Source organism: Camelus dromedarius, chromosome 6 (assembly GCF_036321535.1).
Source record: "Camelus dromedarius isolate mCamDro1 chromosome 6, mCamDro1.pat, whole genome shotgun sequence".
In the NCBI taxonomy this organism is placed as follows: Eukaryota; Metazoa; Chordata; class Mammalia; order Artiodactyla; family Camelidae; genus Camelus; species Camelus dromedarius.
In genome coordinates, this window is record NC_087441.1 from 8,423,450 (window position 1) to 8,439,388 (window position 15,939).

The 15,939-nt window shown below is 49.3% G+C and overlaps 1 protein-coding gene across 6 annotated transcripts in view; it reads right to left on the reverse strand.

The window, feature by feature from the left end:
• SYNJ2 (synaptojanin 2) overlaps nt 1-15,939 on the reverse strand; it is an 89,786-nt gene that overhangs the window by 7,655 nt on the left and 66,192 nt on the right. For 5 of the 6 annotated variants that reach the window (XM_064486527.1, XM_064486526.1, XM_064486525.1 and 2 more), the window contains exons 13-24: nt 15,833-15,914; nt 15,026-15,166; nt 13,035-13,227; nt 10,031-10,189; nt 8,241-8,397; nt 7,079-7,196; nt 5,685-5,903; nt 5,523-5,601; nt 4,792-4,960; nt 4,163-4,339; nt 2,014-2,148; nt 457-569 (exon numbers count right to left, since the gene is read on the reverse strand). In XM_064486527.1, coding sequence (XP_064342597.1) covers nt 457-569; nt 2,014-2,148; nt 4,163-4,339; nt 4,792-4,960; nt 5,523-5,601; nt 5,685-5,903; nt 7,079-7,196; nt 8,241-8,397; nt 10,031-10,189; nt 13,035-13,227; nt 15,026-15,166; nt 15,833-15,914 — 1,742 coding nt within the window. The remainder of the gene's footprint in view (nt 1-456; nt 570-2,013; nt 2,149-4,162; nt 4,340-4,791; nt 4,961-5,522; nt 5,602-5,684; nt 5,904-7,078; nt 7,197-8,240; nt 8,398-10,030; nt 10,190-13,034; nt 13,228-15,025; nt 15,167-15,832; nt 15,915-15,939) is intronic. The other variant, XM_064486528.1, reaches the window with a different exon arrangement.

The following is a 15,939-nucleotide window of genomic DNA, read 5'->3' on the forward strand; positions in this document are numbered from 1 at the left end:
ACTGTCTGCCTCTAAAATCCTACGCCACTCTTATCACTACCAGTGTCCCTTACTGCGTTATTTAGGTCCCATTAAGTCTCTTTCTAGCCTCCTCTCAAGACACTTGGTCTGAATTTCTCCTGTTTTCCCCTCCACCAACCACTGCTTGATACACCACGTCAAAGGCAAGCATGGGAAGGGAGAGAAGCTGGTGGGTCTGGAAACCGACAGTTTTCATCAAATGTGATTTTCTGATGGTCCGTGCGACCATTTAAAAACCTTATGGAGGACCTGGTACTAAGTTATAGGGTTCGGGGACGAGTGGTGGACAGGCAGAGGGTTAAAAAGACGTAACTCTATATATGCACGGAAAAGAGGGGATCCTGCATGATGTCAGGGGCTGAGGATGGACCACTAGGCAAATCTCTTGGGGTGAGATGCTGGCCTGCTTCGCTCTGATCTGAACGCAGAACTTACTGCTTGCTGAGGTGCTCCTGGCAGGAGTTTTGCCGCCTGCAAAATCGAATACTGCCCGTGAGTGCCGGAGGAGATGGACGCATCCGAAGCAGACTTTTTCACCATTAAACCAGCTGTAAAAACCAAGGAAGGCAGACTGTCAGTCTCAGTGAAGTCACAGCTGCTTGGACACAAATTCCCAGCCAGCTGAGAGCCAGGCCACAGTTAGGGTCTGAGCACATCCAAGGCCTTTTGGGGTCCAGAGGCGCTACTGAGTTCCTCTTTTGATTCTCCAGTAACTTGTGTCTATTAGTGTAGATTCTCTGGAGAAGCGCTGTTTGAATGCAAATTTTAATCTAACATCCTGGGGGCGGGGTTAAATCTGATGTAAAATCTGATCAATCACTACTGTTACTAGAACCAAAATTTTTAAATGTCTTGTGGGCAAAATCTAAAAAAAAACCCAAAAACCCAAAGCTGGGCAGTAAACTGTATTACCTAATACTTGTAGTCATTAACAAATCATGTTTTAGAACATTTCATGACACACGTTAGATGAAAGACAGATCACCAAACAAAATGATACCAATTTTGTAAAAATAAAATATGTTTTTTAATTAAAAATTACGTGTAGAAATAGCTAATTGGAAAAAGGATGGAAATCTTTTGGTTAACAATTATTTCTAGGAAGGTGACATTAAAAATTTTAATGTTTGTATTTATTTTTTTAATTGCTACAATAATATATGACACACATTTGTTTTTATTTATTAATATTTTATTTTCTGAGTACCAACTCAGAAAAGTAAAATATATGCTGAACAAGCCATATGTTTCTGGCTTGCTATCAGTCATTACTGTGATGTAAGTCAAGACAACCCAATTGTGAAAGCACAGCCTTAGGAAAACCTTTGTCTGACTGTCACATTTTTTAGGGGGGAGAGTAAACAGTGGAAGTAAATAGAAACTGATCAAAAGCATGTCACAACTTTATTTTAGACTATTAAGGAATGTTTCATGGACAGAGCGTTGCTTTTTGCGGACCAGGAAGAACAGTGCTATCCTGAGACCCAGGCTGGGAAGAGCCGTCCTCAGCAAGCTGGGGCTCACAGACAGAGTGGCACCTGGTCAGAAGCGGGTGTGTGGTCACCCTGCCTGCTAGGGCACCTGGGCTACTGGAGTCCTGATCAGCAGGGGGTGGGGGGCAGCAGCCCAGGAGAGAAGATGCTGAAAGATGCTGTGGAGTGTGGGGGACGGAGGATTTTAAAACATCCCTAGCTTGTCTGTGGCCCCAGTTTTCCATCCTATTAGGTTTCAAATTGCAAGCAGCTTAAAGCGAAAGCACAGCTACCAGAGGACGAAGGGCAGCTTTATAAAGGAATCATCTGATTTGCCATGAGAAACACAGCTACCTCTGATATCAAACTTGCCATGGGTTTAAGACAGACGGGAGCCCAGGGAGGGGAAAAAGCACTGTGGAAACTCAAAGGCTAGGTTCAGAGCCACGTGCTCAGCAGCAGGAGGTGCGCATCCTTCCCAGCGGGCACCGTGGTGAGCCGAAAGCGAGCGAGGTCTTACTTGGAGGGGGGGGTCTCTGCGGTGGGTGAGGCGGCCGAGGCCTATTGGGAACCGACAGAGACCTACTCGGAGAGCGGTGGCGGAAGTCCCCAACTGCTTCCAGCTCCTGCTTTAACTCCACAAGGTCAGCATCATCTGGAGGACACGGCGGGACGTGAGTCAGGTACGTCAGGCTCAGACTCGGGCCGGCAGGGACCCGGCCGTGGCAGGAGCTCCTCCCACAGGACAGCTGTCGGGTCCCCCTTTCTGCTGGCACGGGGGGCAGGGGGAAGGGCACCCAATGCCTGCTTGGAACAGTCAGTGAACTGTGCGTGGACGAGATGTGTTATCCAGACACGCGAGACACTGACACATTTTAAAGTGTAGGCATGTTTCCTTCTGGAACAATCCATAATACTTCCACACAGAGTAGACAGCTGAAAACCAGAGCCCCTCATTTTTAACTCCTCACTCTAAAACAGGACAGCGGTTTCGGAGTCAAGAATATTTTCACTTCTCTGCAGCAGGGCAGCCTGCCATTCAGCGGCAAGGCCCAGTGTGGAGAACTCTGCTCATCCAAGCCCCAAATCCTACACCCCATGCCAGCTACTGCCCTAGCACTGCCATCCTGACTCACCCTGCAAAACCCTTCTAAGGCTAACAGGGGCACAGGGAGGTGACAGCTTCTGTTTTATTACATATACATTTATTTTACATTTAAATTCAAGACAATCTTAAGCCTTTTCTCTCGCACTACAACACACCCCGATTCACTTCATTTTGGCTCGTTCACCCTGTGCCTCAAATCCAATAGTTCAGCCTCATGTATCTTTAGAGTTCCACCGGGAAGAGGCAAGATTTCTCCTAACTGGAGCCCCTGATCACCCATCACATTGAGGAGATGTTCTCTTGATGTCCACCAGGGGGCAGGGCTGCCCTCATGTCATAGCCCCATGCAACTGTTAATTCTTCATTCAGAGGCACATGTGCTCACACCTGCCCTGCCCTCGAGGGGCTGCCTGAGTGATGGCCACCCTGCAGAAGAGGACTGCTTCTTGTCTCAAGAGCACATCCCTTCAGCCACTTCCACTCCAGGGCAGGAATCCTCTGGGCGTGCAATGCACAGAACCATCTGGATGGGCTGACAAAGGCTGCTGCTACTGTATCGGGCAGCAGACCCCAAACCTGCACATACGTCCCAGTCACCTGGGAAGCGTCATGAATTACCAGGTTTCCAGGGTCCCAGCCCACACCTGCCAAGTCCACATCTCTGTGACGGGGCTCAGGGACCTGTAAGTTTAAAAGCTCCTGATGTTCAATGCAGCCAGGCTACTGACCGGCTTTGGGACCAAATACAGTCAAGGGGCTTGGGGTACTTCGCACCTCTCCCAGGGAAGTACCTTCCCTGCGAAGCATATTATTTTCACTCCTGTTCTTGGTTCTCGGCTCCAGCTCAAAGGGTCCTGACACGTGGCTGAACCCCTGTACCTGCCAGTAATAGCTCTCCTCCAATGGGGAGACACTGACCAACAGCAGGAAGGCATTCGTGGCTGTGGATGAAACTGAGCCGAAGGAGTCTGATGGGGAGCATGAACTACACTACTTTACAGCCCATGGAACACTAGTGGGTTTTAAAACTTACTCAGAAGAGTCATTATACCATATAGTCGAGGGGCCTGCAGTTCAATCCTATGACTTTCAGTCCCTCTTAAGTCTAAAATGATATAATGATGCTGATGTTATCATATTACTATATAATAATATAATGTTATATGAATGTAACAAGACACCAGCAACTCAAGACATAGATATTGAATATGTCTCTTATGAGATTGAATCAGAAAAGTTTTGGAGAAGGGGGAAAAAAATCACAAGGGGAAAAAAATCACAAATGTAAAACTAGTTCAGAGCTATGACCATTTAAATATATACAGGAAACAAATTATCATGCATCTGGTGTGTTACAGGGGTACCAGTTGTTGGAAAAAAATTAAATCACTAGAGGAAATCAGTGTGGTGGTGGCTGGGCCCAGTTTCCACCACAAGCTATGACTTGTTTCACCCGTCTTCGTGGGACGTGCACACATGACGGTGGCACCATGACCCGGCTGCTGAGACAAAGAGTGAGTGTGACGCCAGAGGCTGTTTAGAAAAGGAAGGTCCTGGTTACCTTTGTAGGTTGGACGCTGCTGCTTTTTGGTGAGTGCAGGTAACCTGCTGGGAGGGGCCACTGCAGTGGAGCTGGGGGCATCGGAGAGCTCATCTCCCCCCAGTTCACCGTCTGAGACCATAGGCTGGCTTATTAGCTCATCCACCAAATAGTCCTCATCATCTTCGACAATATCCCCTTGGAGAAGGAAACATCACAGCAATCAGGGTAAAAGGACCTAGTCTTTCATCAGTGGGTCTGTTTCAACACTGAAGCCTATGGCTCGTGTCAGAACACCTGGGGCACAGCTGCCAGCAGCCCAGGGCACCCACATGGCAGCAGGGCTGGGACCCCAATTCCATTCAGGCCTGAGACACAGCACCAAGCCCACAACCCTGACATCCTCAAAAGCACTGTTTTCAACGTCATTTTAGATGCCTCAGGTCTGACCCCTGCAGGCATCACGCCTACACGTGAGTACCGCCCAACCTCTTGCATGGAGCAAGGCTTGCGCTCCAAGCAGCCTCTGGAACCTGCCTGAGGGCGGGCCTCGGAAGGGAACTTGAAGCACTCACACCGGTTGCTGGGAGGACTTCCTGACCACCCGCCCACCTCGCCATCCTGACCGAAGCCCTCGCAGGGCGGCTCACCTTCGGACTCATAGTCCAAACTCGTGAAGTCGAAGTTTTCCTCCAGCAGACAGGAGTTGGCGGTGGGGGACATGGAGACCATGCTGTCTCGCTTTCGAATGATCTCCTCCTGCAAACCTTTCAGCCAGTCCTTGGTCTTCGGTCTGATCTTCACAACTCTGCCTTTCACCTGGGGGGACAGAGCAGCCGCCAGAGCATGAACACAGACGTCAGATGGCTTTGACCCAGAGTGCGTCTCGCTCAAACGCACACACTGGGAGCAGGGCCAGCCTTTGCGTTTTGCTAGAAGAAACAGAGGGTCTGGACCCTGGGCAGGCCCGGCACAGCTCACGTTTGGTCTAAATAAAAGCTGAACTATCATCTCCAGCTTTTCTTTCTGTGTAGACTTAAAACCAGGGTAGTATATCAAAATGGAAACTACCCAGGAGCTGCATGTTCCAAACCACAAACTAAAGAGAAAGATCGCTGCATCCCACGTGGAGGTGGAGGTGTGAGCGCAGACAGGCCCAGTCACACAGGGGGAACTGCGCTCCAATGCTTGCGCTTTCTCCCCAGTTCTGCAGGAGAATCTCCAGGGCTGGCCAGCAGACACCTCAACAAAGATACCAGAATGAGATGCGGGATAAAGAGGCCTGGCTCCTGCCCTGCTCCTGAAGACCCGGCCATGGGAAAGCACAAGAGACCCCTGGGGACAGGCAGCCCTGCTGCACGGGTGACCGAGCACGACTCACCTTCATTCCATCCACATCCAGGACGCTGAGAGCCGAGTGACTGTCTGCAAAAGTCACCAGCATCTGCCCTTGGTTGATCCTGGAATAAACGAGATCCGTCCGGTCAACCCCAGGGGCGCTCTCCGGCGTGCACGCTGGGACCCCACCGCCCGCAGCACTCACCTGACCAGAACAATCGTCCCGTAATTCCCCAAGGTCTGCATGAGCTCTGTGCGCACGTCCTCGGGAAACTCGTTTCTCTCTTCTAAGGTTGGCGACTGAAGGTTGACTACGACAGTGGCATCCAGGGGGCCCTGGAAAGAGGACACTTCCTGGAACACCCTGTCCCGAGCACCCACGTCAACTTCTTGCACTTCCACCTCCACGATCGCCAGCACGGGTCTGCGTGAGACATGGAGGGAAGGTGGGTGAGTTAACCTGGGACAGGACCGCCCCCAGCCCCGCCTCAGCCCCGACTCTGCTGTAAACAGCCAGCATCAGCAACACAGCTTAGGTGTGCGGCCCCCCACGGACCCCATCGCTGGGCTGTCCATCCCGTCCTGGGGTTTCCATCTGTCTATCCCCAGCCTTCGTGTTATCTTGGCTTTTCTGTTTAAGGATGGTTTGAGGGAAAACAGTGCCAGCCATCAGCAGATTCTTTACATGGTAATCGCCAGCACTGCTGAGGGCGTGGAGAGGTGGGCATTCTCCCAGTGCCTGGGGTTCAAGCTTTTCTGGGGTGGGGGGCCTGTCTGGCAATTTGTGTTAAGAATCACAATGCCCATCTCTTTTGACCAGCTTATCTCAATCTAGAACTTTGTTCTATGGAAATGACCAGAGAGTCAGACAAAGACTTGTACACAGGGTTGATCATTACAGCACCGTTGATGGGAGGGAGAGAAGGGAAACAGTCTAACGGTTCCATGAAAGGGAAAGAGTTAAGTTACGATACAGCCATGTGAGAACGTGCTACGCACTCATCAAGGATAATGTTGCAGAAATCCATCTGACAGGCGCAGAAAAACAGATCAGCAGGAGATAATGCAAAACACAAACCTGATTTGTAATTTTTGTAAGGATGGGTTTACTCTACAAAAACATTTAGAAAATTCTTTATTATAGAGATTATGTAACCTTATTGAAGACATTTATAATATTAAGTGGAAGCAAAGCATAAGACAAAATAATATATAACATGGTTGCAACCTTTAAAACTAGAGAATACTGAAAAAATTAAGCCAGATCTCTGACAGCCATGTGACTGTATCTCAAAAATACTAACTCACCAAAAAGCAAGTTGCACAATGACATCATTTATATGAGAATGTAAGTGACACAGAATCCTACAGGTTGTGTCCTGGCAATTTTCACAAGTGATGTCATTTATGATACGGAGCGATGAAAAAATGCTAATGCTGATTAATTCCTGGTGGCAAGTGCGATTTGTCACACTATTCTTCCCTCTTCACGGTATTTCACACACACGCATTCTGATGGGGGCGGAGGTCCACTCTGCAGAGAGCAGCAGACACTGCCTTTCTCAGCCGAGGATGTGCCCACAGCAGCCAGGACCGTACCTGTGGTCAGATGCTTGTAGCTCTGCTCGGCCGTAATACTTGAGGGCACCAGGAGACCAGGTGTGTCTGAGTCTGGTGCCAGCCTCCAGATTGTTGTCTAGAAGATTGAGTTCTCCAGCTGCTCACAGGGATTCCAATCAAGAGACGCACATACAACACAAAATTGCGTTAACATACGTGAATGCCGATTACGGGACAGCTGCACCAGCAATCCACGTCCCCGACCACCTCCTGGCTCAGACTCCTTCGCTCTAACCCCTCGGGCTTGAAACCATATCAAGGTGGCTTTGGGGCCTGGGGTAGAAAAACTCCTCCCACGTAGATTATCCGAAACAGTAAGACCAGTGCTGCCTGCATCCTCCCCAGCAGGAAAACTGGGTGGGAACACAGAAGTCCCTGCTGCAGGGATTCTGCTCCAGGCCCCCAGGAAACAGGAGATTTGCAGCTGTTGGTCTAGCAGGAGATGCGGCAACTAAGAACTTGGAGGCATCCAGCCTTAGCGCTCTACGGCCATGCAGATGTCCACAAACTGATGTGAACACAAATGCATCAAGCTACAAGTGGGATTTCCAGGCTTTGAAATCTCAGCATCCACCTCACCAGAAAAGTTCAGCTGTTTATGTATTAGTTTAGAGGTGTTCTAATTTTTAAACAAACTGCACCTCCTAGCTGGGCATCAATAATCCTTCAAAATATGATCAACAACTAATTTATAAAATACTCTTTCCTGTGTCCTGCCCGTGTTTGACTGGTATTGGGGCTTTAAGCAGATAAGAGTTTGGCTGAGCAAAATGGGCTGAAAAAATGCATGAGTCTGAGAGGTAGAGACGCTGGAGAGGAAGAGCCGTGGCCTCTGTCCTCGTCCCCGCCGGGAACAAGAGAGGGCGGGTGGTGTGTGTGGGGGGCAGTGAGGCAGGGGAGGGGGAGCCAGAAGCTGGTCCATCTGCAGATCACAGTCTTTAGAAACAGCCCAGAGGAGAGCCTCTCCAAAACACACCTCTCAAATCTTAGGGCTAACATCTAGGCTAACTTCTGCGTAGTTCTGGGTTATCAAGAGAAATTTATACAGCAAAGAGCTCTGGACTAAATAAGAGTGACTTTCCCTCTGAGGTACTGATCATTCGCCCTCCACCAGCTCTGACAGCACGCACGTCACACGCACCTGTTCTGTCAAAAGGATGCCTCTTCCTCCACCACAGGACTCTGTCGGTCCAGGCAGGGGTGCGGCATTTGTCACTCGTGTCGTAGGCGGCAGAGCCCACATCGTACTTGTAGGTGGGTCCAAAGTCAATGATGCCTTCGTGAAAGTCTTTAAAAATCTATGGGGAAAAGAAGTCACAAGACCACCTCAGTTCTCCTAGATTCTGTACGTTACATGCAAATACAAGGCACATTTCAGAGTGTTTTATTCCTAGAGTAACAGAATATACACCATATTTACAAATATGTAGAAAGCTGGGCATTTTTTAATTAGCAAAAAGTGACGGTTATCTATTTGCTCCGCTGACTTACATACCACCACGGGGTCTCCCACCTGCCTCAGCACCTGATCGGTCACACATCTGCGCATCAGCACCCGGTGACAGTGACAGGCATGAGGCAGATGCACATTCCGGGCTGCGTGTGACACCTGGCCCAGACCCAGCGAGCCCTCGATCTGTATTTGCTAACTAAACCAACTGGGCAAAAAGATGCCCAGAACCAAAGTCCAGCTCTCCTCCATCTTTGGTTAGCCCCGGGTCCAGCCTTGGCGCCGTGGGAAGGCCCGGGAACAGATGTTCACTCAGTGCTTGGGCAAAGGGTGTGGAGCTTGTCGGCAGGAAGAGGACAGAAAACCCATAGCAGGAAGGCCTGCTGTGGACACGGTCCCCTCAGGACTCCCTGCCCTCAGTGGTCCATGTCACTGAGTCGGGGCAACAGAAAACCTGTAAGAACATCCAAATCTTGCTGCAGGAGGGACCTTAACTTCCCCTTCCTCACCATCTAACCTGTTGCATTTTCAAAAGGGAAATGGAATTTTGCTGTGCTTCCCTCCCCTCGACCTGTCCTGCTAGGAAGCGAATAGGCTTCCAACAGTATCATCTGGAGAAGATAAGTTTCGAGTCATGTGGAGGCTGGCCGGTGTGACCTGAAGAACCGAGGACAGACCCTGTAACTGAATCTTTCCTATCACGTCGTGGTCTAAGGAGGCACTAAAAACCTGTGCTGGGTTATACAGGGGGAGTATGAGCGCTGTAGTTTGACAGTCTTGGGCTGTATCACAGCTCTGTACACTGACTGTGTGACCTTGGACAAGGTATTTGACCTTGACATCAGTTTTCTAATCTATAAAATGGGTGTAATACCTCATCTGTGGGCTGGTCTTGAGGATTGTATGTACAAATCGGTGTGTTTTGAGCAGTCCAGCGTGTCACTTGCTGGTTGAGCGTGTCTGACACACAGCCGTGCCTACGAGCGTCGCCCTGAGTATGAGGCGGGGGGGGACTACGCACATCACGTCCTCACCCAGCCGTACGCTCAGATGCTGGCGTGGGGCCTTCTGAAAGCAGCTCTGACTCAAACTGATGCAGCTACTAACTCACTGGGAGACCCTGGACCAGGGGCTCAGCTTGTCTGTAGGATGAAGGGACAGCTGACCCCCCTCCAACCACAGGGCACCAGCAGAGAGCCTCCCAAGCTCTGAGCTCCTGTGGTGGCTGACGTGTGTCCCCTGTCCTTTTGAGTGATGGCCCCTCTGGCCCTGAGAAGACACACAGCCTCTGACTGTGGCCAGTGAGAGAAGGGACAGGAAGCGTGTGGACTGATGCTCACATTCCTCTAACTTCCTATGCCGCACATGTTTTCCACCACATCGGAATCAGATGCTGAATTTGCGAACACCAGTATGTATATTAGGAGATGCTATTCCACGCTGGAGCGGCTGTTAAAAACTATTTTAAAAGCACTACTCACTTTTCCACTCGATTTCTGCAGCTGTAGCTGATCAAATTCCAGAAGCTTCTTCCAGTCTTGGCGTTTCACAAAATAGAAGACTTCTTCGTAAGTGAGATCAATGCGGTAGTTGAAGTCGCCACACCAAAACACATAATCGTGAGAAAAAACGTTTCTTCCCTAAGTTGTTAAAAAAAAAAAAGATGATTTGGCCCAACTTGTGAGGAAGGTGGGAGGCGGGAGAAAAGAGAACTGACCGCACAGACAATAAGCACAGGTTTTTTTCTTCAAATGTTACTTAAAAAGAAAAGTCTGCTAGAGCATCTGATTTTTCACTAATCCCATAACCCAATGAAGAACTTTCACATGGCTTACTTTTAAAATTGTAGTGTTTTTGAGTGGTTTGGAGAAAGCTCCAAGTCTAAGGGGAGCATAACCACCAATATCTACCCTGCCGATCGGACCCGGACCATCAGGTCTCCTGCTTTGTTGTATCTGTATCCTAAAAAGAACTACCCAAGCCTTCGGTGTTATGAGGATGAGGCTTAAGAAAATAAGTATAAATGCTCAGGACATGCAACTTCGTAGAACATGGTGGATTTTATACATTTTCACCCTGTGATCCTCCATCTCACCCCCCACCCCTGATCTTGCCCAGTCTCTGTGCGCATTGTCCAGCCCTGGAGAGCCCTGACATCTTCCCCTCTCTTCCCTCCAGAATCACAAAAACAGGAGCAGCACAGGGTCGACAGTCTACAACATTGGGCTCTGTTCCGGGGCACATGTCCTCACGGCAGCCCTGGGAAGCACACACTATTGGCTCTCTTAGATTAAAAAAAAAAGTTCAGAAAATGTGCTGAAGGTTACACTGCTAGTGCATGATAAAGAACTCAGATCTGCTAAGTTACAAAAATCTGTTTCTGTTCTACTACACTACGTGGTATTTCCACTCCCCCAACCCACACCCGTACTCCGGACAAAACTGACATCATCACAGTCAAATGAAAGCGCACTGCCCAACAGAACACTCTGCAGCGATGAAAATGCTCTCCACCTGCGCCATCCAGAATGGGTCGCCAGCCACACGGAGCCATCAAACACTTGAAATGTGGCTGGTGTGACAAAGGGATTTTTAGTTTTATTTAATTTTACATATTTTACATTGAAATAGCTACTTGTAGCCAGTGGCCACTCTATTAGATAGCACAGGTATAGCGTATTACCTTACAGGTGCCCTCAATATTTGTTGTTGAAAAAAACTATTTTAAACCCTTTAATTATTTTGAATGTGTCCCAGGGTTACTATTTTAAAACACCACTTTTCCATCCAATCCTTTTTTTATTGAATTATAGTTGATTTTGCAATGTTGTGTTAGTTTCTGGTGTACAGCTTAGTGATTCAGTTATTTATATAAATACATATATATATACACACATATATATAAAGTTCTTCATATCCTTTATCATTGCAGGTTATTATAAGATATTGAATATAGTTCCCTGAGCTAAATAGTAGGACCTTGTTGTTTATCTGTTTTAGATATAGTAGTTATAGTATCTGCAAACCCCAAACTCCTCATTTATCCCTCCCCTCCCATTTCCTTCCTGGGAACCAGAAATTTATTTCCTATGACTGTGAGTCTGTTTCTGTTTTGTAAATAAATTCATTTCTGCCATTTTTTAAGATTCCACATGTAAGTGATATAATATGGAATTTTTTTTGGTCTGACTTAGTATGATAATCTCTAGGTCCATCCATGTTGCTGAAATGGCATTATTTTATTCTTTTTTTATGGCTGAGTAGTATTCCACTGTGTGTGTGTGTGTGTGTGTGTGTGTGTGTGTGCGCATGCGTGCGTGTGTATAACAACTTCTTTATCCAGTCATCTGCTGATGGACATTTAGGTTGCTTCCATATCTTGGCTTCTGTAAATAGTGCTGCTATGAACATTGGGGTGCATGAATCTTTTTGAATTAAAGTTTCCTCCAGATATATGCTCAGGAGTGGGATGGCTGGATCATATGATAAGTCTATTTTTAGTAAAACAGCACTTTTTAAGTCAGAAGGGTTGAAGTTTTCTTTTTAACTACATAGACAATCCAAAGAAAATATCAGCCCTACGTAATCTGGAAAAATTACAATTGCAAATTTCCAAACCCATTTCTTTCTTTTCTAATCCAAGAAGTTAAAAACTACAACAAGGATTACAGCACTTCTTAATGAAAACTAAGGAAGTTTTGCCTGGAGCGCAGCCTGGTGAACAGGATGTGAGTTTTAACAGATCTGACCTCACACGTAAGAGCTCCATGAGCCACCCAACTGTATCTCGGCGGCAGAAACAGCTGAAGTCTGCCCTCACTGCTGGGAAACAGGTGTCTGCCCCAGGCTGAAGGTGTGCAGGCCATCAGCTTTGCACAGGAAGGAAAACATTCAAATCTGAATTTTGAAAGATCCCAAGGCTTCAGAATGAAAACCCCTGGACCATCACTAGAGGGCGGCATGATGCACGTTATCGGCAACGGTGAGACCAGACCTGGATCCAGGGCTCCTGGGTCAAGAATTCACTGGTTTCAAAAAGGGGTATTCTTTTCTGAGCCCCAGCAGAATGTATGTGGGAATCACAAGAAAACCAAGTCTTATGCTGTTTGGATTCAAATGTTCTTCACTAACTTGGACAAAGTACAAACACACTGGTTTTCTTTCCCCGACCATAAAGTTGAGTTAGAGTGAGAAAATGCAGGGCATGTGAGGACATTAGGAAACGTGCAGAGATACCGGGGGACAGACACTCTGGGGCTGGACCCCCTGCTCCCCTCTACTGCAGAAGCCCTGGTCACTTCCCCTCCCCCAGGGCTGAGCCCTTAGGGGCAGGGACCCTCCTAGGTCATGTCCCCGACTGCCTGCCTGTATTAGCAGCTCAGAAAACCACGTGTGGGACTGACCTGAGTGGGGGGCTGGCGCGCGCCCCATCTCCCGGCCCCACCCGCTACTGGTGGCACCGTCCCTGGACGCCACGCTGCTCACCGTCGGGAAGCTCAGCTTCTGGGTGATCTCCCTGTAGTCCTCGTTCCTCTCCTTCACCTGGGACTGCCCGGCAGTCAGGTGGCTGCAGATGAAGCAGAAGCTGGTGCTGTGGAACTGGAAGCGGATGGCCACGGCGCCCTTGTTCCCGGCCTTTCCGCCCATGCCCGTCTTCACCGTGTCAGTCGCCACATCCCTGGAACATAGAACGTGTGCACGTGGAGGGACTTCTTCATGGCTCCAAAGGAAAAGCACAAATTGTTTTGCTACTAAAAAATGCCGAGCAGCAGCACGAGGCTTGCAGCTTCGAGAATTTCAAAACCATCAGCTCTGAGCCTGTTTCATCGCATCTCCAGCAGCCAGGCCACATGGTGATGGCATGACTGCCATCAACTCAGATGTCACTCCTGACCTTCCTCTTACTGTTGTCAATGGCCCCATAGGTGTCAATGGCACCCTCTCCACAGCCCTAGCTCCAGGGTGCTCATAGAAGCACCTCACAAAGCCGCGTGGAGCTGAATCACTGCCATCCCACTCACTTCCGCTCTCACTGCAGCAGAAGCAGCCTGGGCTTCACCGCCCCCAACCCCACCCCACCCCACCCTGGGCGGCTTTCCTGCAAAGCACAGGATGTGACATCAGGTAATCAATGCGTTTTAGGAAAAAGGAACTATCCAGCTATCTGTGCTGGGCTGGGGGGGGGGGTTTCCATGGAGACGCCAGCTGTTCACATTAAAATGCCAACTTATAATGCACACAAGTGAGTGTGGGGGAAGGTACAGCTTAGTGGCAGAGCATATGTTTAGCATGCACAAGGTCCTGGTTCAATCCCCAGTACCTCTGTTAAATAAATAAACAAATAAATAAATCTTATACCTCCCCTCCACCAAAAAAAACCCCAAAAAACAAAGGAGCATGGAGGTCCGCGGAAGAACAGACTGAAGCCTCCACCTGCTCCCTGGGACTGTCACCCAGCAGACAAGGTATGGGGATGACCTGCCAACAGGTGTGTGAGCTCAGCAAGCCTGAGGCTGAAGGAGCGCGAGGCCCAGGACACAGGTGTCAGGACCTGAGGCGACACCTGGGAAATGCGGAGCCCCTCCCAGGGCGTCACTCCTTCCTCGCAGCCTATCTCTGACTCCGACCCTAACCTCACCTTTACTCTCACCATGAATGACTTTTACCCACTCACTGTGGACCCTGCCAGACTTCCCCAAGTGGGGGACAAGAACTTTAGCATTTCCCGAACGTCACAGAAGAGGATTGTGAACACAGCACAGCCTTGCTCCCCAAGTGCTGCCACGGGCACGCCCACGGTCCTCTGACTCCCCAGAGGTGCTCAACCAGGTGCGACTCCTTTGGGCTTAAGGGGCCGGCTGGACGCCTGGTGTTGGCAAAGAGCGAGACCGGAGGACACTGTAACAATGTGAGGCTAGGGAGTAAAGAGAGGCTCTGAGACGCTGAGGGAGAAGGGGAGTCCTTCACAGACGTTCCAACGCCACGCGCACACGCCCTTTCCTAAAAGACACCCTTCTCCTAAGGTTTCCCTTTCTGACATTCACAAAGCTGTCACTCGGGCACTCAGTAATGGGATGACAGTGGTAGAAGTGTCTGCCCACACATCTTACTTAGAATTCTTTTAAAAAGAGACAATAGAATTGGCATTTCCCGATGAGTTACCCGGCTCTCGGTCAGAGGTTTCCCGTCTAACACTTCAGCAGGGAATCCCTTTCCTTGTGCAAAACTGAGCCTGGGTGACAATGACCATGAAACCCCCTCCTAACAGGGTCCAGCTTCCTGAGCTAGAAGGTTTCTATTGTGGCTTTTTAAATGCTAAACAATATTCTATTCAGCCTGGGTTTTCCTGGGGGGTTTATTACATTTACCTAGAATAATGGCAGGTCCTGATTCTTGCTGCGGGAAGGAGGGGAAAAGGAATTCAGAATAAAACAGTCCCATGTACCCCTAGATGTTTGTCAACGAAATTTTCTTACCTGATGAACGGGACATGGTACGGACGCACAAAGATATAAAGGCAGACGCCCACCAGCTGTGCCGAAGTCAAGAGAATGTACCTATGAGAGCGTGAGATGGCTTTCTGAAGCTGCTCACCCCACATCTTCCTGTTGGTGGTACTGGACAAGAGAAAAGCAGGATGCTGTTTGCCATCAGCTGGAAGCAGGCTCTCCCTCCCACAAACTCCTCCAGCCTTTAGTTCTTTCTTTTTACCAAACCGACCGACATCCTACCGCCTGGACTCCTGCACCAGCGTCACGCCTTAACCCCCACGGGGGACCATCCGCGTATTTCTGGCTGTGTTGTACACATCACAGCACGTGCGCCACCCCAACCCCTGCCACCTGAAACCCAGCCCAGGGCCTTGCTCATCAGACCTCCATAGAAGCAGGTTTTGCTACTTGTTCAGAAAATTCCTTGCAATGAACTAGGAAAGAGTCCAGTTGACCTCATACCAGATGTTAATCCAGTGGTTTTCTTCCTTTGCACCTAGTTTATCACTTACACTCATGCTCTCTTACTTTCCCCAGGAAACGTGAATCGGCCCCTGCCCTCCGGGCTCATGCGTGCTGACTCACAGCACAAATCAGCCTGCACACGTGGTCGAGGCAGCAGCACCTCATGGAATACTGAGCCTAGCCCTCCCTTCCTTCCGTTTCCTTCATCAGCAGAGAAGGAGGAAAAGGGAGGAGCAGTCTGCAAGGACGGGGCCAGGGCACGCTCAGCAGTACCAACGTGCCGAGGGCCGTGGGTTAGCCAGCCGATGCCCCAGGCCCGCTGTCTACCTGGCATTGACGATATTGCCTGCACTCAGCTCCACCATCTCTTCAAACCCCACGGCAAATATGTCAGCTGGGCTGCTTTCATCTGCGGAACAAGCAGAAGACGAAGG